We start from the raw sequence: 23,930 nt of genomic DNA on the forward strand, positions 1-23,930 counted from the left end.
ATTTTCTAACTCACAGGATTATGAGTAAGTTTAAGAAAGTGTCTAGCTCACAAATTTTTGAGCATTACCTAAGTATCTGTCGATGCCCACCTGACTGTCCAGAAAGAGCGTTTAATCAAAAAGGAGATACGGTCCAAAGTTTTCATTCTTTTAGTTAAGGCAAATATAATATGTGACTTGTCCTTGCCCCTGTGCTGCTTTTTAGCAAAAGCCAGTTCAGCTTCATTAACCGTTGCTGCCTCAGAACTATGACTATGGTGTCTGGCTGTCTCAAAATGAGATCTCTTGTTGCATTTCATATCCGTCAGTGTTAACAGTGTCCTGTCCTGTTGGAACAGGAGAGAGATAAGGCTTATTAAAGTTCTTATCTTTGACTTCAATAACATGGTAGATGATGCAGGTGCTAATAAAAAGAAAAGTAATTTTTCTTTCAAAGACTAGAAGTAGTGGATTTAAACTTTGGGAGAGAGCAATAGAAAGGTATTTTATAAATGTGAGTCTGTGTGATGGATTACAGGCAGATGGCAAAGTGCTTGGCTTTCTCCTGTCTGACTTCCAACTCCAAGGCTTGAATGTCAGCCTGCTTTCTGAGCTGTTCTGTCTTCTGTCACCTATTGAGCAGTAAATTCGTGATTGAGGAGCTAGTTGAGGAAGTGATGGGGTGCCTGTGCTGAAGAAGGAGACAAAATAGGATATTGCACTGGGAGAGGGTGTGAGAGCAAAAGAACAGATTAAATACTAGGAGCAGCATGGTTCCACTGTCTTTGTTGTTGTTTTCATCTGCCTGTGCAAGCCTGTCGAGAAGCAAATGTTGTATTGAACGAGAGTGAGCAAAACAGTGAGTTAGGCCAAATTAGGTTTGTGTTCCTTTAGCTTTTGGAGTCTACACAGAAATACATTTGTACTGAGATGGTTCTGTTTCACAATACAGTGGCTCTGGTGTTTTTTAAGCTCCTATCAGTATGAATCTTAGAATTATTCTGTCAGTGTCTGTTGTAATACTTTTGGTTAGAAATGCATAGATGTGTTTCCATACATTGAAAACCAGTTTGTATTCCTTGATGTAATGTAATTCCTTAATGTAAGATTTACTAACTAGTAGAAAGAATTCCTAAACTGTATAGGGTGACATAGGCTCTTTTCACTTCCTCTGTTATGTTAAAAGAATTTCAGCATATATTGTGTTGAGGCTGACTGTGTCTCACTATATTTCCCGTGTCACATCTTCTCTTTGTCCATTGTCAAAAATAGAAAACTATCATTGAAGAAAACTTCTGTCACTTACAGGTAAATGGAGTTATCTTCCAGAGTAATTTCTCAAAAGCTTTTAAAAGCTTCATTTTTAAAAGAACAAAAAAGTACAATTCATAATGAATATGGCAAAGACTAATCTTTTGAAAAATTAAAGTCCTGTTCTGTGTAGCGTTAGCTTGTTAACCTGTGCTAAGGACTAAGAGTGATCTTGCATGAAATCTGCTTTTTTTTTTTTTTTCCACAAAGCCTGAAATGTGACTTCAAAAACCAGTAAATGTTCTAAAAATATATTCAGAAAATAAAGGTAGTGCCCAGACAACCTTTTTTAATTTTATTGCAGATCTCCAGATCATGAACGGGTTCTTCTTGTGAAGACTCAGAAGTCACTGTCTCAGTCTTTTGAAAATCTCCTTGATGAACCGTCATATGGTTTATTACAAGTATGTATTATCTTGCAATTTTTTATTCTGAAGATGCATTAAAAAAATCCACCCTACCATGTCACAGAAATATTCTCTGAATAATGATTTAATGCCATTATTGAAGTAACAATGCTATTTATGGCATTATTATTAATTATTACCAATAATAATGCCATTGTAGAAGCATTGACTGTATCCTAAACCAAATGCCTGCTATAGAAAGTACACTTATAAATAAGTTGTTTTCTATGATCTAATAACTTCTTATTTCCCTGTGGCACTATTTCAAACCTATTCATGTTCTCTGTGATTCTGTACACTGGGGTAGAGAAAATTTTAGAGGAAAAAGGAAAAATTTTAGTTGTTACCAAAACATATTAATTATAATTTTTAAAGTTTTCTTTGACTAAATATTTTTTCATTGATATTTTCTGACACTTTTGAAAGGATGCTGGAAATACAGCAGCAAAGATGACAATATTGCCTAAAAAAAGGCTTTTTTTTAATGCTAAAACTGCTGAAAGTCAGCAACAAAACTTTCTGTGACTTCAATGAGGCCAGAGTTTTGACCCACTGACCTATTTAGTTAAAGAAAATCTTCATGAGTGAATTACATTAGTTTCTGGATTTAGTTGTCAGATCAAATTTTATGTGAGATTCCTAGCAGAGTACATGATGGCTCAGAGTGTTTTTTCTATGAAGGTAGGGTGACTGGGCATAAGGATGTTTTGTGCCATTAATCACTGGAAAGTAAACAGGAGATCTGATCCAGTCCTATAACAGAGCTCAGGCTTACCAATAGCACTGGTATCCAGTCTTCATACTTAAGATATATTTTTTTAATCATGTGATAACTGCTCTGTGTTACTACTGATACATGAAACTTCAGTAACTTTGAGACCTATGGGACTTTCCCTGATGCTTTGCTTTGAGTACAAGAATTACAAATAGTCTGAGGCTTTTTGTGTTTTGCTTGTTTTTTTTGTTACAACACAGAAATTGAAGAGAGATCCATACACCGTAACAATGGGAAGATTTTCCAAAGTCACAAACTATGTTTTTGACAGTTTCCGCTTAAGTGACCCATCAAATCAAAGGCGACCACCATCAGAGATGGCAGACCTTATCCATGATACTATTCCAGGGCTGAAGATAAATCAGCAGGAAGAACCAGGATTTGAAGTCATTACCCGAGTAAGTGTATAAATGCATGATACAGAGGCATTGATTGTTTTTATGCACTCCTTTAAAGGAATGGTAGGACTTGAAGCATGTTATGAAGAGTTATACTGTTTATGCAATTGTGGTACATGCTGCATTACCATTTATTCACAAGAGTTAGGATCATCATCAGTTACTTCTGAATACGTCATTTTTATTCGTGCAAGTCCAAGTTTTGCTTTGAAAAGAGGTTTGTAACTAAGGAAATGGTGACTATAGTTATCTTAGAGTCACTCCCTTAAAAAGTATCCGATTTTATGTTTTATGTTTACTCTGATGCCAGAGCTTAGGTTAAATAAGATTGGGGAATGCGGATTAATAACTAACTTTTTTGCCTAATCACTTTTAACATTTCAGTTTCTTTTAAGAGGGCTAAGATTAAAACAAAGTATTTAATTGGATGATTAATGTCTAGGGTGTATAAATTACAGATTTATATATGATTTGAACCAAAGCTGGAATGAACTTATAATTGGATCATGAATCACTGTGGGCTCCTGTTGGTGTCTTTTACAGATAGGTGGAAAAGGTTTATTTTTAAGTGCTTGTGATTACTATTTAAGTGGCTTACATATTTCCAAAGCATTATCTGTTTTATGCTTTGTTTTTCCTTGAGTTCAAGGTAGTGTTAATATGTTAGCAGTAGCTATTTGAACTATGTAATTCTAGGAAGTTGCTGCCTAGCACTTAATCAGTTAATTTATCCATGAGAAAAAGTATAAGGAATGTTACATACGGAAAATAACACTGACCTATATGTCTTAATCTGACAAATGCCTTGGACTTCTGAAGAGTTGAAACACAAATTCGTTTGGGGCTTGCTGTCATAAAAATATTTGTAGGAAGTAAGGAATTACTGTGTGCTGAATTCTGCTGTGCTTAAACATGCAATTTGGGATCTGAGAGATACTAACCACAAACTGAAACTTTGGATGGGTGTTAGAAGTTCTGAAAGTACATACAGTCTTGCGGTTTCTCAAGAGGCCTTTAAGTGTACTGAAATGGATCTCAATCACACTGTGCGGTCTGTGTGGGGATAGCATCTCTGAGCACAAGTCGTTTTTCAGTTCTCTCAAGATGCACTAGTGTGTATCAGGAATGTGATTTTGAAGTGAAGTTCTCTATTGTCCTTGTTTGCTGAGTTGCACAGACCTAATACATTTCCGGTTGCATAGAGGTTTTTAGTTTATGGGAAGCTAGCTAGAAGGTTATTTAAAACACACATACATCCTCCAAAATCTGAAATATTAACATGTATAGCCAGGTCTTCAGTACAGAGTGTCTTACTCTAAAGATCTGCTTGTGTTGGTCCACACTCCTGCTCAAGTGGACACAGCCTTAGATCCTCAGAGTTCCTACTGAGGTATGTGCATTTGAAAATGTTGTTGCACTGAATATAAGAAATTGGCAAGCTTAGAACTATTTGGGCAGTTTTGTGCAGTTGTTTGAAACTACTGAAACACGTTGTTGGGATTCATATAATGTGTTTGTTTGTGTTTCAGATCGATCTAGGAAAACAGCCTGAAGTTAGTAGAAGAGAGCCTGTGTCAGCTGAAGAGTGGGCTAAGAATATGGATTCTGAAGGAAGAATTTTAGATGTGGACTACATAAAGCGATCGATATTCAAAGGGGTAACTTGTTTTTCTAAATTTCAGAAAGACCTATGTTATGATTCTGGCTCCTTTTACTTTCCTTCCCAAACCATGGTTATGCTGTTTTCATTATACTTGTAATGCTTTATGCAGGACTTTGAGCATGACCCGGTCAGTACTATTAGAGACTTCATAAAGCATGGTTTTATGCTAACGTATACCTCAGCAGTCTTGCAGACATACAAAGTGCACTACGAGGAGAGGGATCTTGTGGTGGCTAGCTGAAGTGAATGAGTTGAAAACACAGAGGCTTAAGTGATAAAGAAAAGAAAGCAAAGTGGCTTTCAGGAAAAGACCAGTGCTTTAGTGCTAGGATATTGGGTTTATTCTTTTCTTTTAAATTTTTTTTTTTTCTTATCCTTCTCCAGCAAAAACTTCTCTTTTTGCCCGAGAGTGTGCCTGGATTTGACCCTCGTCAGAGCAGTCCTAAACACTTTTGCTGATATTTTTAATTGAACTGAGGGTTTTGCAATATGAATCTGAATTTAGTCTCAGTGATGGAAATTTTAAAAACTGTAGTTATGTCCTGTGGCTTTTCTACCTAATGTTACTTTAATATTTCTATTTTTTGGTGGGAATCCAGCTGCCTTAGTGCATTCATTATGTGTGTATTGATGCATATTTGCAAGCATGCGGTCTGTTTGAACAGAAGTAGAGAATGATAATGTTGATATTACAGGTTTTTAAAAGACCTATATATATTAAGTAATGTACTGTAAAGAGGGTAGAGTGAAAAGGAGGCCCTTTTTGGTTTCTGTGACTGTTTCTTAATATTCATGTGCCCGAGGTGCCCAGTTAAGGCCCTTTCACAATCATGAGAATTACTACAAATATGTTCTTCCTGTAGCCCGTTTTCCTATTATCTCTCCCCTTGCCAGAGGAGTGAGTGCTCTATTTTATTTGTGACTTAAGATCGCAATAACTTCCAGTACATTAAGTGCACATCCTGACTAAAGAAAAAAAAATTGAAAGAAGTTAAAATGCATCTCTTAAACTGTTGGCCTGTTACTGGAAAAGTTCTAGTTGCTACTTACTTTTGTAGGGGATGATTGCTAAATGAAGAAATATAGTGAGGAATCAAGCCGGCCTTGATCTGGTAAACTGGGGACTCTCATAGCAAAAGTACCTCATTCTTACGACTGTACTACAGGAGTTTAAAGAAACTCCTTTGATGAGAGCGGGCTGTGATTAGCCAGTACATCTACAGCTTTGTCATCTACAAATGTTGAGCATTACTTGGAGAGATTCCTGACAAACACTGTTCTTGAGTGGACACTGGTAGCTTTAAATGGAAGACTGGTCTGAAGGTTGGCCATGTCTTGTTAGGTGAAAATATTTATTTAAAAAAATAAATATATGGAAGCCTAGTGCTCATGATCAGTTTGTGGCAAGACCAGAAATTTGGCAGTTAAGCAGCATGATAATTAAATACACACATTTTAAAGGTATTTTTTTTCTTTCTAAAGTCTCTGATGCCTGTAAGTTTTTTATTCCTAGCAGCAAAGCAAAAATATAGGGAGAAAATTATTTTCTAAGGTTGCTTTTTTATCTGAGTATGAATCCAGTGCTTCTACAGTTTTTGCTTAATCATACTCTCTTCTGTCCATTTTCTCCAGATGTGATACCTAGTTAGCACATGAGATTTGGCTACACTGTAAGAAGAAACCAACATATAAAAATTCTATGAAGTTGTTACTTTGAGAAGTGTTGTATAGCTTTAGGAACTTTTCCTCACAATATGAAAATAGTATTTTGTTGATATTTCATATCCATTTTCCCCTAGGGTCTCTGCCATACTTTAAGAAAGGAGGCATGGAAATTTCTTTTGGGGTATTTTCCTTGGAATAGCTCTAAAGAAGAGAGAGCAAATCTGCAGAAAAGGAAAACGTGAGTACAGTGATTTTTTTTGTTACAAAATAAATGTAAAAGCTGCATCTTTTCTTAAGATAAAAAGCTTTTTGGAATGTTGAAAGAAGCTGCTAAAATTACAGAATGCAAGAAGCATGTGAGACTTCCTTAAGAATTATTGTTATATTAAAGTAAAAATATTATATAACCAGGGTGATTATATAACCATTTATGTCAAAGAACAAATGGAATGAATGCTTAAATTAAAAAAATAAAAGAAATGTAATAATTGAGAATGTTTTGATTTCAAAATTATCTTTCTTCTTCAGGGATGAATATTTCAGGATGAAACTGCAGTGGAAATCTGTCAGTGAGGAACAGGAAAAGAGAAATTCAAGATTAAGAGATTACCGAAGTCTTATAGGTAAATTTAGATTTAGAAATATACCTAACTGGACAAATTCACACACTTCTACACACTTCAACTATGAAGTTGAAAAAATGTACCCTTTTGCGGAACCTGTATGTAGAAACACTAAAAACTATCACGTTTCTCTTTCCAGAGGTTTCCAAACTTTGTTATATACTTAACACTAAATCTTTTTTAACTAGAGTAATTCAGAGCTTTACACATTAGTGTTACAAAATGGCTGGATTTTTAAACTTCCTTTATTTGATAACAAAAGGCTCTTCATTTTCTGTTATGCCATGATTTGTTTTTACCAGAAATGTTGTTAAAATAATGACATCCAATAAGACAGTGAAAATGTGTCTGTCCATATTTTATAATTTCTTACAGGGGTTTGTGTATGTGTGTTCTGACTTGCAGGGTTTTATATCTACTTTTAAAAATTTCATGAAATTATGCTGACTAATAGCAGTTTGTATCCTCTTTGCTAGTGATATCTGGGCACCAATCTTTAGGATTACTAAATAGTTACTTCAGGAGGCAGGACAAGATTTTTGTGTTATTCTGAGATGTAGACTAAATTTATTTCAGACAGTTATTCAACAGGCAAGCTGAAAGGGTCAGAGTCTTGGTAGGTTAGTAAACTATGTTTTTAGAGAGTTATAACAGAAAAAAGTAATATTCGGAGTTGAAAAAAGGCCAGTTGCTTGTTTCTGTTGAAGCAATTTTTTTACTTTTTAAGTATTTGAAATGTAGGTGATAATATTAGGCTTATATTGTAAAATAGATCCAAAACTACAAAATACTCCTTTTATCAAAGTGCATTCAAAATTTTGCTGATTTCATGACATCAGTTTTGAATTTCAGATTATTAAAGACTATACTGTGTGCTTGGTATGTTTGAGGCATCAAAACTGCCTGATGAAAGAGCAGTTTCATCTCGCTGTAAGTTATAGGAACTTGTTAAACAGGATTTGTTAACATACTGTCATGAACTATCACAGTGTCTTCAAGCTGATCATGTGGTAGTTTTCCAACTATGGCTTATGCTGCATCGCATTAAGTATTCATAATTGGCATTGTATAGCTAGCTCACATAAAATTTTTCTTAATCCTCATAAATGTAAAACATTTTTGCTGAATTATAATCAGGAATTTTGCCATAAAATGTATTAACAAAAATAAAGGCAGAAAGCTTTAAAATATGTTTATAAGCAAATCCTTTTATTGCAGATAGGAAGGATTTTCTTTCTTTTAAAATATTCTTTATTTTGCAATGACTTTCAATTATGCAGTTGTCTCAAACACTTCAAAGCTTTGCAACACTGTGAGGAAGAAATCAGCAGCTTAAACATTCTGAATTTATTTGGTACTGGCTTTGTAGAACTGGTTTTGAAAATGTTTTTAAATCTGGACTGTTTTCTTAGAAAAAGATGTCAACAGGACAGATCGAACAAATAAATTCTACGAAGGTGAAGATAATCCAGGACTGATTTTACTTCACGATATTTTGATGACCTATTGCATGTATGACTTTGACTTAGGTAAGTTGTGTCCATCTGAATGTAAAAGCCTTTTTGGTTTCTGATGGGCAACTTTGCTTATGTTAAGTCCTTAATAAAATTGGACTTGTATTGATTACAATGTTTTTTGTAAATGCCAAGAGTTGTATTTAATAATGTAGATGACTTTGTTCAGCTTTTCTTCCTCTCTTCCATTTGATGCTTATTGCAGACATCTGAATTCATCAGCTGAGGTGGGACTGGAAATTAAGTGGCAGTTTGTCTTCAGGATAGACCTAGTTGTGGGGGTTTTTTGTTGGTTTTGTTGGTTTTGGTTGTTTTTTTTTTCCTTATTTCTTTTTTCAGAGTTTTAAATGGGTTAGGGTCTTCGGAGCTTGAGTGTTATATTCATTTTTAAGACTGATATATCAGTAAAAATTATAAACAAGCTGCCACTGCTGTAATTAAAGCTCAGCATGCTGAACCAGCTGTTTGTAAACATGGTGTCATTGTGAATATTTTAAAAGCTGGTTCTTGAGGATTGCACTTAGCAATCTGTCAAAAATTACGCTTTAGTGCATGCATCTGTTGCAGAGGGAAGAGCATATAACATCTTGCTTTAATCACAGTGTTAATGTGATACCTAAGTCTTGGCTTTTTGTTAACTGTCTTGGGAGGGAGGGAAAACATACTTCTAGCTGTTTCCCCCTCCACTCATGGCATGACATTTTGCTGTTGTATACTTGGGAGGTTTTTTTGGTATTCTGTCTCAGAAAAGTTTTGGTGTTCAAAAAGCCCACTTTGTGCCAGATTTTGAAGACAGAAAGTAGGAATAAATCTTTAACTGCTAGTAAACATGCTGCAGAGCTTTAGTTCTTGTTAGCTTTTGTCCTTTCTGAAAGTCTTTAGAGTTCTTGATCTTTGGCTGGAAAAAGGAGAAAACCAAAACTGATTGAGATGGTTTAAACATGTCTCTCTGTTCCCCATCTTTCCACATTTCAACCTGCATTAATGCACAGTGACATTTTAAGTGAAATAAAAGCAAATTCACCACCCACTCTATTAAAAACATTGTTTAGACAGCTTAAATGTGGATAAGTATTTTGTTTTATAAACAAGCAAGAATAATAATAATGGAAATATAGTAAATTTGACATAGTAACTGTCCAAGGCTTCTAAGCTACTCAAGTGCTGGTGCAGTACTGCACTTAATCTTTCGACAGCAGCTGTAGAGAGATCTATATAATGCCACAAACTGTGCCAGAGAGGGAAGGGGACAGAACAGCTGTTGATACAATATTTTTCTGAATAAATTCCTTAAGTCTGCATTAATTAAACTGTTTTTATTATGTAAGAGACTTTTCAACTGTCTTGAACAGAATTTTCTTTGAATTTATTTTTAGTTGGCCATAGTATTAAATGTATGGGGAATAAAACTTTTTGAAATTTTGACCTTTCAATTATTTATCTTTTTGATGTTACTTGTTCTATTCTCACACTTGTTCTTCTCACACCTGCTCCATATTTTCAGTCATTAACTCTAATCCTCTTTTCAGTTATTCAGTTACAATTACATCATTAAGAAATGGAGTCAGCCAACTGAGAAATGTCACGTTGAACCAACCACTGATGATAGGCATACACATTAATTATCTTCTCTTACTTAGGGAGGTCAGCAGTAAGGCAGTAGATAAGCTGACACTAGCATCAGTGATAAGGTAATTGGAAGAGTCATGAAGAAGGGGAAAAATGATCTGTAAAAATCATTGTCTTCTGGTCTTAATTGGACTGTTAATTCAAAACAAGAAAGCTGGAAGAAGCACTACAAAGCTATAAAATCGTGAACTTTTATATACTACTAAAATGTTACAGCTGTTTGCAAAAATTATATGCTTTATTGGGCATTTCCTTCTGTTAAGTAGAAGCTTTTCTTATAAGGCATGCAAGTGCTTTTTAGGGGGTATGAACTTGATTGGCCACTTCTAGGCACAGAAACGTAAAAGCACTCCTTGAATCAGGTCTAGATATATTTTGTGCTTCTTGCAAGCAATACTTTGCCATTAATTCCCTTCCTCGCTTTGATACGTAGTATTCTTTGTTGTTGTCTACTTGGTTACACAAATAGTCTTAGGCTTGGGTGTAAAGTACCATCCAAGCAGAACAGTCCCTACTTCCCTAAATAAAGGAATCCTTAAAGCATATTCAGTGCCAGAAAAAAAGAAAAGGTGTAAAGTGTGAAATTTTCTTCATAAAAGCTGTTGCACTATGTATTCCTGGAATTGAAACTCAACATCTCTTTAAATTAATTTGAGATGAAAATCTTCAGTTGGGGGTGGGTGGAGGAGTGGGAAGACAGTAGAAAGTTTTAAATGTCTTGAAGGCAACCAATTACAGATAGAAAGGAAACGATATACAAGTTTGTATTTGTGATGGTGAAAGGTATATATTTAATCTTCTTAAAAATATCGATATATGTTCCTGAGCTCTAAATGCGAACTCGTTTGCTAAAAATCTATTGTGATGTCAGCTCAGTTTGTACATATTTTAACTACTACTAGAACAATGTGTTTGCTTCATGTTCTCTTTAGATTGGCAGAAATAGCTAATAAATCTTATTAGATCTTCTGGATTACAAAATCATTGTTGAATTGTAGAATTACAGTATCTGTACAAACTTGGAATGCTTAGCAGTCATTCATCACGCTTGAAAAATTACTATTTAACTCCTGATTTTAAATTCCTATCTGCTTTTTCCTCCTCCTTTTTCTCCATCAAGGTTATGTGCAGGGGATGAGCGACTTGCTGTCACCTGTCTTGTATGTTATGGAGAATGAAGTAGATGCCTTTTGGTGCTTCGTATCATATATGGATCAAATGGTAAAATAAGGCTTTTTTAGTCCACATAAACAGATAAGCTACAGATAGCATTTGGAGTTAATTGTATTTTATAAATTGCATTGGGTTTTTTGAATTCTTTTAAAGCAGTCATTTTTATGTTTGGAGTCAACATACTTTTTCTGATTGTTACAGATTGCAGTGGGTTTGCAATACTATTGCTGTGCAATACAGACAAACTTGTCTCCTTAAGAATTCTGAAGTAACTCAAAGCCATCACAGACAAAGTTGTATTTATTGGAAGTCTTAAGCAGGATTTAGTTCAGGATAATTGTTCCCTGTCATACCTGCCTTTTGGTATTTATTAAATGCAATTTAGACTTTCCACAAACTGAAGCTTATATGTGCATGTGGCAAAACAATGTGACTGTAAAAAAACAAGTTGTCTTTTTGGTTTGAGTGCAGTTATGCTGCTTGGAAGTACAGAGCTTGGACTGATTTAAACTAACATTTATTACATACAAAAGTGCTAGCAAAGAAATAGAGTTCATTGCTTTAGTTAAACTTCTCAGTAAAAGGCAGACATTTCATTAGATAGAAGTATGGTTAAATATCCATATGTTAAATACCGAAAGGATGAGAATCATTGTTGCAATAACAAAACTTTTTTAAAATTTAAAAATAGCTGCAAATCTCAAAATTATCATAGAGTTAATAAAAATGACAGTGCTAATATTTTATTCCATACAGCATCAGAATTTTGAAGAACAGATGCAGGGTATGAAGACACAACTAATTCAACTGAGTACTTTGCTTCGTTTGCTAGACAGTGGATTTTGCAGTTACTTAGGTAGGTGTATTATTCATGCACAATAACTGAAACAGCTTACTGCATTCTGTGTGCATTGATGGCACAATTAATAGCTCCATGCCTATTGAAAAACAGGGTCAATTTTAAAAATATGCCATCCTCCAGCAAATATCTTTGATTTTGAAAAGGGGCTACCATCTTTAAAATAAGTGGTATGAATGTATACCTGTAGAGTGGGAGGGGTTTTTGTTTATTTTTTTTTCACCTGTTGTCTTAACCAAATTTGGTGTTTATGAAATATAACACTCTTATTCCTAGAATCTCAAGACTCAGGCTACCTTTATTTTTGCTTCCGGTGGCTTCTCATCAGATTCAAAAGGGAATTTAGCTTTCAAGATATTCTTCGACTCTGGGAGGTAAGGAGATATTTCATCACACAAACTCCAGCAGTTTTTGGACTTTAGAACAAAAGTGTGGATCATACTGTGAAGTGTTTAATACTCTGTTAGATTTAAAAAAAAAATCAAATATTTAGTGCAATGATCTGAGGACAAATGAGCATATTTTATGACTTTTTAGCCAAAAGAACAACTTGGGAAGATAATAAAAAAAACACTTATTGGAGCTGGTGGGGATAAATTGGCTTTTTCAAAAAGATTTGGACAGGATCCTTCACATCAGACTCATGAGTGTAAGTTGGAGAGTACCAGTTCACTATTAATGGAAAACAGTTCATGCTAGAAGAAAGAGCATTTGTGTATATGTGTTTGATTAATTCCTTGGTATTGGTAGGACTTTATTAGATTAAGTGGAGTAAAGCATTGTCAGGGTAATTTGTGTTAGCCAAAACCATAAGGAGGATGATGTCAGAAGATCTAGGTAATCTTGATGATAAGGCCTTATGATGCCCAAAAACATGATGTAAAACATGAAAATGTTGAAGTTCCAATAAATCCAGGTTACTGAGATCCTTTTTGATTTAGGCAATATTGGGATAGGATGGAATAATTAAGATGAACTAATATTTTTGTTGAACACTTTTCAAGTCTTTGTTCCAAGAAAATTGAGAAGTCTTGTCAGTAGTACAGGTTTATTGTCTAAGATGCATTTAGCAAGGGCACTGCATCCACTGAAAACTCAAAACAAGAGAATAAATGTTCAGATGAGTGGAAGGAGTATTTTCTAGGACATAACATCACACGTGTTGGGGAACAGAAGGGTAATGAAAAGAAGGGCTCAGATGCATAAAGTTTGTAATATAATGAAAAATAATGTTGATGTTTTTATTCACTTTTTCCACTAATGAAAAAGGAGTCACATAAAGAGGAGGACCAGTATTTAAAACTGTCTAAAGTAAATATTTTTTTAGGTTTTTGTCATCAGTTGGTGGAATTTACTATCATAGAGTATTGAGGTGGTATTTTAACCAGATGATGGAAAAGTTTACGAATAACATTCATAAATAAGGAAACCAATATGTACCAAAAGAATTCTCTTATGCCAAGGTATAAAGGATAATGATTCGGTGGGGAAATTTACTCATCTCTTACCCCCGGTATTATGTTATCTTCTCAGTATTTTTTTAAACAGTAATTTTTCTTTTTAAGTTGATGATGACAGTATTTTTACAACTTATAGTCCTAGGCTGGTTTGTTTTTATCACCTCTGTTTTATTGTGTGTATTTGTGTGCATAGAGAAAAGAAACACACTATATTTCTCTCTCAAGCGTTTTTTTCCTCTCTTAGGAAGATGATGGAAACCTATTGATATGATAGTCTTGTAGGTTCCTTCCTGCACATCATGTTTACTACAAGTGTTAAATTTCTTTGCTAGGAGATATAGAATGGGAAAGGGAATATCTTGTTTTCCTTTTTAAAGCAAACTAATTAAGACATTATGTTGATGTTTTTATGTAAAAGCTAGTGTCACCTTTATCACAGTTGAAGTACAGCTTACAGTGGGTTGTTTTTTTCCTGTGCATAGCCATGCAGCTTCACTGGTATCAGGGATATGTATAAGTGGGACATATGCAAGCTATAGGCACGAGACATTTTCGCATTGTAATCAGTAGGGAGAAATTAACTGCTTTTTTTCGTATCTCAGTCTGAACAAAACTCATGTACTCTTTTGTAATAGCATGTGTATTGAGAGAATCCATTTAAAGGCGATATTATCCTGTGACATACTCACTTGTGGAGGGTAGAATGGGAAGGAGAGGTACCATCTGAGGTTCCAGAACTTCTGGGGCTTTTTCCGTCTGATCTGGTAATTTCAGGGTGTTCTTGTGGATCTCCGTTTCTGTCCTCTGACTCGTATGTTCACATTGGACAGTTTTTCCCTGTTCTCACTGGCTTCATGACTTCCAGCGTTTTATCTCAAAAATGAATGAAAAAGATTCTTCACTAGACTGGTTCTTAGACATTCACCCTGGAGATGGGAGATACCAGTCCTCATCAGCTGGAGTAGAGGCTAAATCCAAGCTCTCCCACTTGATGAGCAAGAGCCATAATCAGATTGTGGTAGGAAATGTGAGTGGTTGTACCATTGCTCTGTGACAGAGTTGCACGTGATAGAGAGGTGGCATTCTACCTTGTGTGGATAAGCTGTGACATGTCACATGATTGCAGTTATTTACAATGTTATGTGCAATGCCTTCTTACAGAAATATGAAGGTGGGTTAAACTGCTGTGTCCGTGGGTGGGTTTACATTTTAGCATTGTCTCTCAAACTCAGCCCAGATAGACAGCATACTGACCTGCTGCTTAGATGTCCCAAGATTGAGAGCAGTTCAGTCCTTCCTTGACACTGGAGGGGCAGGCAATATCACCTGGTAATTCCAGCCAGCTCTTAAATCTTTACGTTGCACAGTGGGTTGCTTCATTCTTGGGATGGTGCAGGAAGGCTGGGTGGAAAAAGAAGAATCCCAAAAGAAAAATTCTGTAACAAAATGACTCAGCTAGCTCACACCTACCTCCAGCGTTATTCTAGTACTGCTCACATAGTATAAAGTCAGAATGACCTGGTGGTGAGTTACTTTGCATACATGCTAGTATTGATTACAAATATTCATGGATGCTGAGGTAGCTCTAGAGCAAATGCATAATTACTTGTACAGCTTTATCAGAAAGAAATAATAAGAAAAGAGTTATCACTCTTAAGTGGTATATTTTGATATTATTTTATATTTATAATTTAAATGCTGCTTTTCTTCCATTCTTTCAGCACTCTGTAATGCTGCTGTTACGTATTCATATACTTAAGTGCATGCTCCACACCAGACTTCAAAAGGTTTATCAAAAATGGTAGCAAAAAGTATGGATTTTTTTTTTTGGCAGCAATTTCATGTTGAACCAAATCAATGTACAGCTGTCAGTATTTCCTTATGAAGTAGAAGTTAAAAAACCCCAACACAATAGTGTGTAGACAGGCTGAGGTTGGTAGACTATAGGCATTTTTGTTCAATTGTTATTGTTAATCAACCTATTTGCATTCCAGTCTTTTTGCTGGAGTGAGAATGCTTTAAGAGAATATTGGATGTCTGAAAAAGATGGAAAATTTAATTCTGGACTGAAGGAACTGAATCTTAATTAAAACATTCAAGATTAATTGCACCTTATTTTGGGTGAACCTGGTTTGGATATCTTTCATATTTATGCAGTTCTGTTTACAGGCTACATGTACTAGTGATAAAAGTTCAAGTAGAAGTAAGCTCTTGCTCAGTTTTAAGGCTGTACTCCATCAATAATGATGAAAAAAGATTTTTACTAATTAAGTAAAACTGAATCCTCATGAGTCTACTTTCTTATCTGCCTTTTTTGAGACTAAATCCATTGTCTTAAATCCTGCATCTGTTTGTCAGAGCAATTTGTGCAAACAGATTTTTGTTCTTTCTGGTTTTATTGTCAAAACTATTTTCCAGCTTTCTGCCCACCACACACATTCTCTTCAAGTACTCTTTTAAAAAGATTTTCCTGAACTTGCTAAAATAGGGTATTAGTACTGAGGTTGCACATTTTAGTCCCAGTGAACTTGAGAATGGTTAATTGTGTCCTTCACGGGACCAAAAGCTAGTGTGTCTGCAGTCAGAAAGTAACACCCACTCACCCCCAATACCTGCATGTACATGTCTTTAGGATCTTCTAGTGGAAGGATTGGGAACAACTTTTATCACCTTGTTTATAACCCATAGGAACATTCTGAAGGTATTGCTGAGCATGACACACTGCTACCAATTCACACTTATTGAAGACACTAATAATTTTTTAGTTTTAATTACTTCTGTTTCACATGAGCTGAGGCAGAACACACATTCACGAGACCACAAGCTCAAGCAGCTTAATAGCATTATAATGGACAACGTGGTAGACACAGAAGTCTTAAAGAACCAGATAAGCATTTGGTGACTCAGACTTGCAGTTATCACTAATGGACCAAAACAAAAATCCCAAATAATTGTACAAATGCTTAATGACTTTCAAAAACAGTTTATTGTTAGTTAAGCAACTCGGCTTGAGGACTTATTTATTTGCTAAGAACTGCTTTTCTCTTCACAGGAGAAGTATAAGCATTTCAAATGTGTTTTGTTTATTTTAACAGGTCATGTGGACAGAATTGCCTTGTCAAAATTTTCATCTTCTCCTTTGTTGTGCTATCCTAGAATCTGAAAAACAGCAAATAATGGACAAGCATTATGACTTTAATGACATATTAAAGGTATTGAATTCTTATGCGTTATTGTGCTGGTTTTGGCTGGGGTAGCGTTAATTGTCTTACTAGTGGCTAGTATGGGGCTGTGTTTTGGATATTAAATATTAATTAACATTTTGCAGTTAATGCAATATGATTGTGGTTTATATTGGGGGAGGAAAAGATGCATACTATTTTCTAAGAGGTTGAATGTCAACTGATTGTCTATCGTCCATGCTTTCGAAATGGTTTATTGGATGTCTGTTTAGTGATGAGATCATTATCAGATGGAAAATGGTTCTTCCCCTCAGACTACTGCTTAGTATGTTTAATCTTAACTTTGTCTTCTGTCATCTAATTTATCTCTGAAAGTGTGAGCTGGGGGAAGTACATAGGAGGCCTAGATAGTTTGTCACATTTAGAAGTACCATGGATTCCTCTTGCAGATCTTGGATACTGGTGAAAGCCAGCCATTGCAGACTATATCTTTGAGTAGTCATTTCTTAAAGCAAATACACTATGTCTAGCATTTCATAGCTTAAGGGCAGGCTTATAAGGTGATACTTATATGCAGTGTATTTTGCAGTAAAGCATACTTACCATTTATCTCACTATCCTTTGTGAATGAATTTTTAGCATATCAATGAACTGTCAATGAAAATTGATGTGGAATATATACTCTGCAAAGCAGAAGCAATTTCCATGCAGATGATGAATTGCAAGGTAAAGATATTTTGAATATATCTACTGTGAATATTTATAGACAGTAAAAGTATGTAGTTAGCTGTAAGTGTTCATGTATGACTTGTGAAATAACTAAATGCCTAAATAAAGGATGTTCTGTAGCTATGCAGCACCTATATTCTGAAAGTCTGTAAGCAAGAGTGATTGATTTTATAGACTAATACTGTTCACTGGTGGAAAGCTGGATTGTGCATTTTGGTTGTGATTTCTCAACTCTCACTAGATAACCTCATTGCAAGAAATTTGATGTTCAGTGTGCTCAAGAAAACAAGTTCAAAGGTGCATTGCTGACTTATTAGGCATACCAGACTTATTAGGCAGAAACTAATGGGTAACCTGATAAAACTAATTTCAATAACATGAAGTGTAATTATAATAATTGATTAGACTTTTATTTTTGTAATGAAGATAATACTGTTAAGTGGGAATTGATTCTTGAGCCTGTTCCCTTTGCTATCTTTTTGAAAAGCAGCTACAGAAGATGATAACTAATGCAAGTAATGCTGAGAGAGTAGCTTTCAGTACAGCTAAATTGAGATGAATGATTAGTTACTGGGGGTGCAGGACGGACAGAGGGGGACCTTGCTGTTATTAACTTTTTTTCATTTTATTACAGTGATTTTTAATATTTTCTCCTGCCTCCTCCTTTCCAGGAATTGCCTCAAGCAGTTAGTGAGATTCTGGGTATAGAAAGCAGTTCTGTAACACCAGATTCAGATACTGGAGAGGATGAAAGCGGAGCTGAGTTGAGTTGTCCAACGTCGTTATATCAGAGTATCTCAACACCTGTAATTGCTGCCAATGGAACACAAGACAGCACTCAGCAGATGTCTGAGACGCAGAGCCTGACACCTGCGTAACTTCAGTTGGTTACGTTGAAGAAAGACTTTTACTGAGCACATTTTTTCAAGCACTTGAGAGATGGATATTTAAATTTGGTGTTGATTAAGCTTTAAGGTTGTAAAGAAAATCTGTACTGTAATGCTCTTGCATTAAAGCTTTACAACATGACTCAACTATTTTTGTAGTTTCTTCTACCAAGATAGCCTTTTGTTTTCAATAACATTCCTTAATATTTTTGTAGCCAAGTGCATTTTGTTTTTGTTGGAAAACTGGAAATGGATGGTGATTAAGAATGGATTTGAAAATTCTGCATTTGCTGAGCTTTCACACTTATTGATCTAAGACAGTGTGAGCTCTTTGATTTGAGCAGATTCACAATATGCCAGCTGAAGCTGCTGTACAAAATTTTCAAGCTGAAGAGATGCTGATGTGCTAAAGGAAGATTGTTTTGTAAATGGATTTTCCCTATCTCAAATGTTTACAAAAATACTTCTAAGTATTTGTTGCTGGTTGAATGTAGATTTGAAATGGACATTCATACTTACGCAGTTTAATGTCCAAATACCGAATTTTGTGTAATTGGGAGCGGATGAACAGTATATTTTTACATTAACATATCTTCACTTTATATATACCTATATATATTTACACACATACACACACTATATACACAAATGTTTGTGAATAATAAAAAGGATAGTAATATTTTCAATATCGGAATAAACTTGACTGTTCATTCATATGAATCAGTTTGACCAAATTAATGCACAGCTCCAACCTGGGCTCTCTTTCAAAATTTTTCTAACTGCAGGTAACTTTCATGTGAATACATTTAGTTCTACACTTGAGGTAATTTTGCAATTGATTTCTTGCAAACTTTACAAATGTTCATATTTGCTAATATATTAACTGATCAATTAAATACTTACACTGTTTTGTATGGCAACATTATTTGGAGAATTAATAAGCAGGTTATAAAAAAAACAACCAACAAACCACAAACCAAAATAATAATTACAATTAACATTAATGCTTTTTTTTGTATCTGCAAAAGGCATTGAGCTTATTCCATGCCACGCTGATGTCCTTTGATGTTATGTGAAATTTAACGTAATTGATTAAGTGTATTCATTATTTGGTAACTATTGTACATATATAAAATAAAAGTCAAAGCTGATTTAGTGTTTTTAATTAAATCATATTTAGAGAAAAACATCTAGTTGTCTGGTTGTTGATATAAGAACATGAGATGGAGGGGGGAGCTAATGGTTAGTCCATGGATATTATATATTTTGTTAGTAATGAAAGGCAGTGGGAGTATATTACAGAGTGGAACACACCTTTCCTCTCTAGGCTGTTGATGTGTGGGATATGGCGGAGCTTTCTTTTCTTCTGGAGCAGTTTACTTTTACAAATGTTATTTGTGCCATCTTAAGCAAATATAAGTAATACAAAAAGGCTTTAATAGATAAATCAATTTGTTACAATAATTTGGGAGCCGATTAAACTTCTCTCACCAGTTGTGAACAAACTGGACAGCTGAATTGGTATAGATTTTGGTTTTAATATTGTCAATGTGCTATCTCTCATCAGTTAATAAGAACTTGAATCTTATGCAGTGAAAGTCAGGGATTCACAGCTCAGCGTTATCTGTAGCCTTTCATTTCCTGTTCAGGAAATTACTGTGAAGCGTGATGCCTTTGTTCACTGGTAAGCATTGTACTTCTTGGCAGTTAAATTTAATATGGCATAGAATACAGAAAGGCATTAGAACTTAGATATTCAACACTGGTTCAAATACAGCAAACAAGTTTATTTTTTGGAGCACCTAGTTCACTTTGAAGTGTACTTGCAAAATGTTTTTATCAAAAATTATGTTAAACGAAACTATGGAAGGAGGAGGGAAATGTCTACAACAGAAATGCAGTGGGCAAGCCTGTCAGCTAATTATGCATGGTTCTTTCTTATTCAGGATATACAGCTATAAAAAACTATATGCAAGACACTAAGATCTTGAAGAAAACCATAATTGACTGAACATGAATATTCAAATGTTTAGGAAAAGCTTATTCAAGTGGAACTCTGTCATTTGTTAGAATTACAGCTATGGCTGCTAAGAAAGACTACCAGCCCTTAAAGTAAAAGTTGCCTTTCTTTTTGGGGTATAATTATTGATCTTTTCCCTTTGTATTAAGCACTCTGATGTGAAGATGAGAAGGTTGCTCCTGAATTAAGAGTGAGCAGCAGCTGCTGTGAAAGGCTTGGGTAGGTAGGCTTGTTCTGCTTCCCAGCAATAAGATTCAATGCCCCTTGCAGCATTCCTTATCTGTAGTTTTCTTCCTGCTGACAAGCAGCCTTGCCAAGAGTTGCAAAAGGAACCTCATTGTCCACGAAATTATTCCTGATTGTTAGGGATGGATTTAGTCTAAGTGGAGACTACAAATGCTGTGAGGCCTTAATGAGGATCATGATGGCTGAAATGCCATGGGTTGAAGGTTCAGGATGTGCAAATTTCTTTTGTATGTGAATGACCTAGATTGCTTACAATTAATAAATATGAACCAATTCTGAACACAGTTTTTGTTACAGTTGTCAGACTATAAAAGAGGCAATACTTGTATAGTTCCTGCAAACCTGTTTTGCGTTTTAATGCTTGACTTCAAGATAATTATCTTTTGGGGGCAAGTATTTAAAATTTAATACTTTTCAGTCACAGCAGTTTTCCAGTGTTATCTGTTCTAAGGGGAAAATAACATTTATGTAAGTTCTTTTTAAGACAGACCTTTTTCTTTTGTCTGTTTGGACAATTTTATTTGTTTTGAAAATACATTCTTGATGTTTTCTTCTGTTTGTGGGCAAGATGATAGCTTAAAAAAAGGTGAATAGGTGGAGGTTTTTGCAAGTTTGGACTAATATTAATGTTTATGGAATGGTTTTGATACTGGGAGGTTGAAAACTATAAAAAGGTGATTCTAAGTTGCCCACAGTAATCGCTTAGGACTTCAGTTACGTTGAGTAGTGCCAGTCCTGTTCACCTACAGTGACTGTGTTTGCACACATTGAATGTCAGAGCCAGTGGCCTTCAAACCCATGTTGGGTGTGGAGGTTTTGTATTGGTTGTTGTGGGTAATCTTCCTAAGGAATTTAAGACTATATATGTTATATATATATATATATATATATGTCACAATGGGTCCTGATTGCTTTCAGAATCAGATGTAGAGATACTGTGATGTTTTTTGTATTAGCAATGTGTTTGTTTTGATCTGTAGATTAATTACAGTTAAGGTGTTGATGTTCAACAAAGCCCAATTTTGTTGCTAACAAGATTTTTCCTAAAATCTTTGAATTATTCTAGTGGACAATTTTAAGATGCTGATGCTGCCTCATAAATAATTCTCTCCAGTTTTTCCTCACATATTAATTGAAAAAATTCTTTGGCCCCCTTTAGCCAAAACAACGAGGAACCAGATTCCTCGTTACTTTCAAATATATTCTTAAGCACCAAATTAAAACTCCGTTGATGAAACTTTTCAGAAACCCATAAAAAGTATTCTTCTAGCTTCCAGTTTTTGAAGTAATGTTTTAGTTCAAAATAGGTGAGGCACTTTTTCCTCGCTTCTCTGGATAATTTTCTGTTCCAAGACACTTGCCTAACTTGAAAAAAAGATTTTATGAGGAACGATTTATCATTCAGAATTTGAATTGTGAGCTAGTTTTGGTATTGCTAGCATGATTTGTGCATCCTACTGTGGTGCACATGAAGCCTTACCAAGTATGGTATTGAATTTCTGTACGTAGAAGCTATGTTTTTCTCAAACCGTTCCCTGCTGGACAACAGAAATGACAGTGCTGAAGACGTTAGTGATACTTTAAAAATGCATCTGCATTACAGGATTCGAAAAAAGTAATTAAGTGGGCTGTATTAAAACTGAATTTTGGTCTGTGGGCTGCAGAAGAGTGGTTAGTAACAATAATTCTATGTTTGCCTGTCAAAATACCTTAAAATATATTTTTCAGATCTATTGACTGTTTTCTGAACATTTGGTTAGTGGCTCATGCCATCTTTGTATGACAGAAGCATGGCAGAGAGATCAGTGCTTGTTCTTAAAAGAAAAATTCCATGAGCTGCCCTGTGGTGGCTGGGATTAATGCAGAAAATCCTAACCCTTGGTCCTCTATGTGCAATTACATACCTATGTCTTGCTCAATAGTTGATGTAATATGAGCACTGATAAGGTGATAAGACACAGATACATAACTGAGCACTTAACAGGCAGATTTCATATATGTGTGATACTGTTTTTGATTTAAAGATGCTTTCAGATTTTTTTTTATGGTTTTAAAAGATGAGTTGTGCTTCATGTTTAGTGGGACTTGAAAATGTGCTATTCAATTAAATGATATTATTGCAGTGCAGGCCTTGTATAAATTATGCTTGAATTTATTTCTTGTTCAAGTGAGGATTTTATTCTTACACATTTTTTAGAGAATGTGTGCTATTTTTTCATGTTAAATGAGAATATATTTGGCACATATTGAATTTTCTGATGAATGGCAAACAAAAAATATATTGTAGGATGTCACTTTTTTGCCTCATCCAAAATGAATTTCACAGTTGAATCAAATATATATTTCAAACTGTCTATGTAATTCAAATAAATGAAGTCTTCTAGATGGGTTTTGTTTTGAAAGAATTCGATTATAGTATATATTTTTGATTATACAGGCTCATGTATACCCTACCTTAACATTAGTTCTTAGACTGTTTCTACAGATGTATCTTGTTATAAACCAACTAACTGCAGAGCCCCATTGTTTAGAGTTTAAACTGCTGCCCAGGCTCTGGCAGTCCAGCAAAAGGCAGTTTCCTCTTGGTATGCTGTAGTTGATGCTGGCCAGCAGCCAAGCACCCACCCAGCCCCTTGCCCATTCCCCTCTCCCATGGGATGGGGAGAAAATAGCAGGAAGGTAGGAAGGTTCATGGATTGAGGCAATGACAGTTTAACAGGAAAAGAAATGCTGGTCCCAGAAGCAAAGCACAAAGGATTTCATCCACTACTGCCATCGGCAGGCAGGTGTCCAGGCACTTCCTGGAAAGCAAGACCTCACCACAGGTTCTTTGGAAAGATAAACACCATGACCATGAATGTCCCTGCTTCTTCCTCCTCCCTTCTGTGAGCATTTATGGCTGAGCACAATGGCACATGGTACGGTATGGGTGATGAAAAAATCAGGCTGCACACACACCATTCAGTTTTCAGGATTCTCCGCAGATCTCTCTCTGCGTTTCCCTTTTATTAGAGTTCTTTGGTAAACAGCACGTGGTAGTGTCATTCAGTTAACTAGAATTCCCAGGATCTTGCTAAACTGGTGTTTTGATTCCACACATTCACACTGGTATCATGTTGTGACTGTTTTCAGCCACAGGAAAAAACCATGCATGCTCTTGTGCAGACCATTACATAGTTTTCCAGTTTGAGAACACGGCACTCTCTTTGTTAAAACACCTGTCAAGGTCGAAAGACTCCTTTTTGATTCTAATTAACTGAATGCAGGTGCAGCTTGACTCAGCTTGTTCTCACAAGTATGGAGTATCCCTTTGGTCAGTTTAGGTCAGCTGTCCTGGCTGTGTTTGTTCTCAGCCTCATGCCCACCCCCTGGGGAAGCAGCAAGAGAAGCCTCAATGCTGTGCAGACTCT

General features: G+C 35.3%; 1 protein-coding gene across 2 annotated transcripts in view; it reads left to right on the top strand.

Annotated features, from left to right (window-relative positions):
* Positions 1 to 19,441, top strand: part of TBC1D15 (TBC1 domain family member 15) — a 37,030-nt gene extending 17,589 nt beyond the window's left edge. For both annotated transcript variants that reach the window (XM_027679719.1, XM_027679718.1), the window contains exons 6-17: positions 1,595 to 1,694; positions 2,673 to 2,870; positions 4,400 to 4,528; positions 6,333 to 6,436; positions 6,727 to 6,821; positions 8,234 to 8,350; positions 11,085 to 11,185; positions 11,894 to 11,993; positions 12,273 to 12,370; positions 16,552 to 16,668; positions 17,278 to 17,364; positions 18,039 to 19,441. In XM_027679719.1, coding sequence (XP_027535520.1) covers positions 1,595 to 1,694; positions 2,673 to 2,870; positions 4,400 to 4,528; positions 6,333 to 6,436; positions 6,727 to 6,821; positions 8,234 to 8,350; positions 11,085 to 11,185; positions 11,894 to 11,993; positions 12,273 to 12,370; positions 16,552 to 16,668; positions 17,278 to 17,364; positions 18,039 to 18,245 — 1,453 coding nt within the window. In that variant the 3' untranslated portion in view covers positions 18,246 to 19,441. The remainder of the gene's footprint in view (positions 1 to 1,594; positions 1,695 to 2,672; positions 2,871 to 4,399; positions 4,529 to 6,332; positions 6,437 to 6,726; positions 6,822 to 8,233; positions 8,351 to 11,084; positions 11,186 to 11,893; positions 11,994 to 12,272; positions 12,371 to 16,551; positions 16,669 to 17,277; positions 17,365 to 18,038) is intronic.
* Positions 19,442 to 23,930: the final 4,489 nt, after the last annotated feature.

This window comes from Neopelma chrysocephalum, unplaced genomic scaffold (assembly GCF_003984885.1).
Source record: "Neopelma chrysocephalum unplaced genomic scaffold, ASM398488v2 Primary Assembly neopelma1_59, whole genome shotgun sequence".
Taxonomy (NCBI): Eukaryota; Metazoa; Chordata; class Aves; order Passeriformes; family Pipridae; genus Neopelma; species Neopelma chrysocephalum.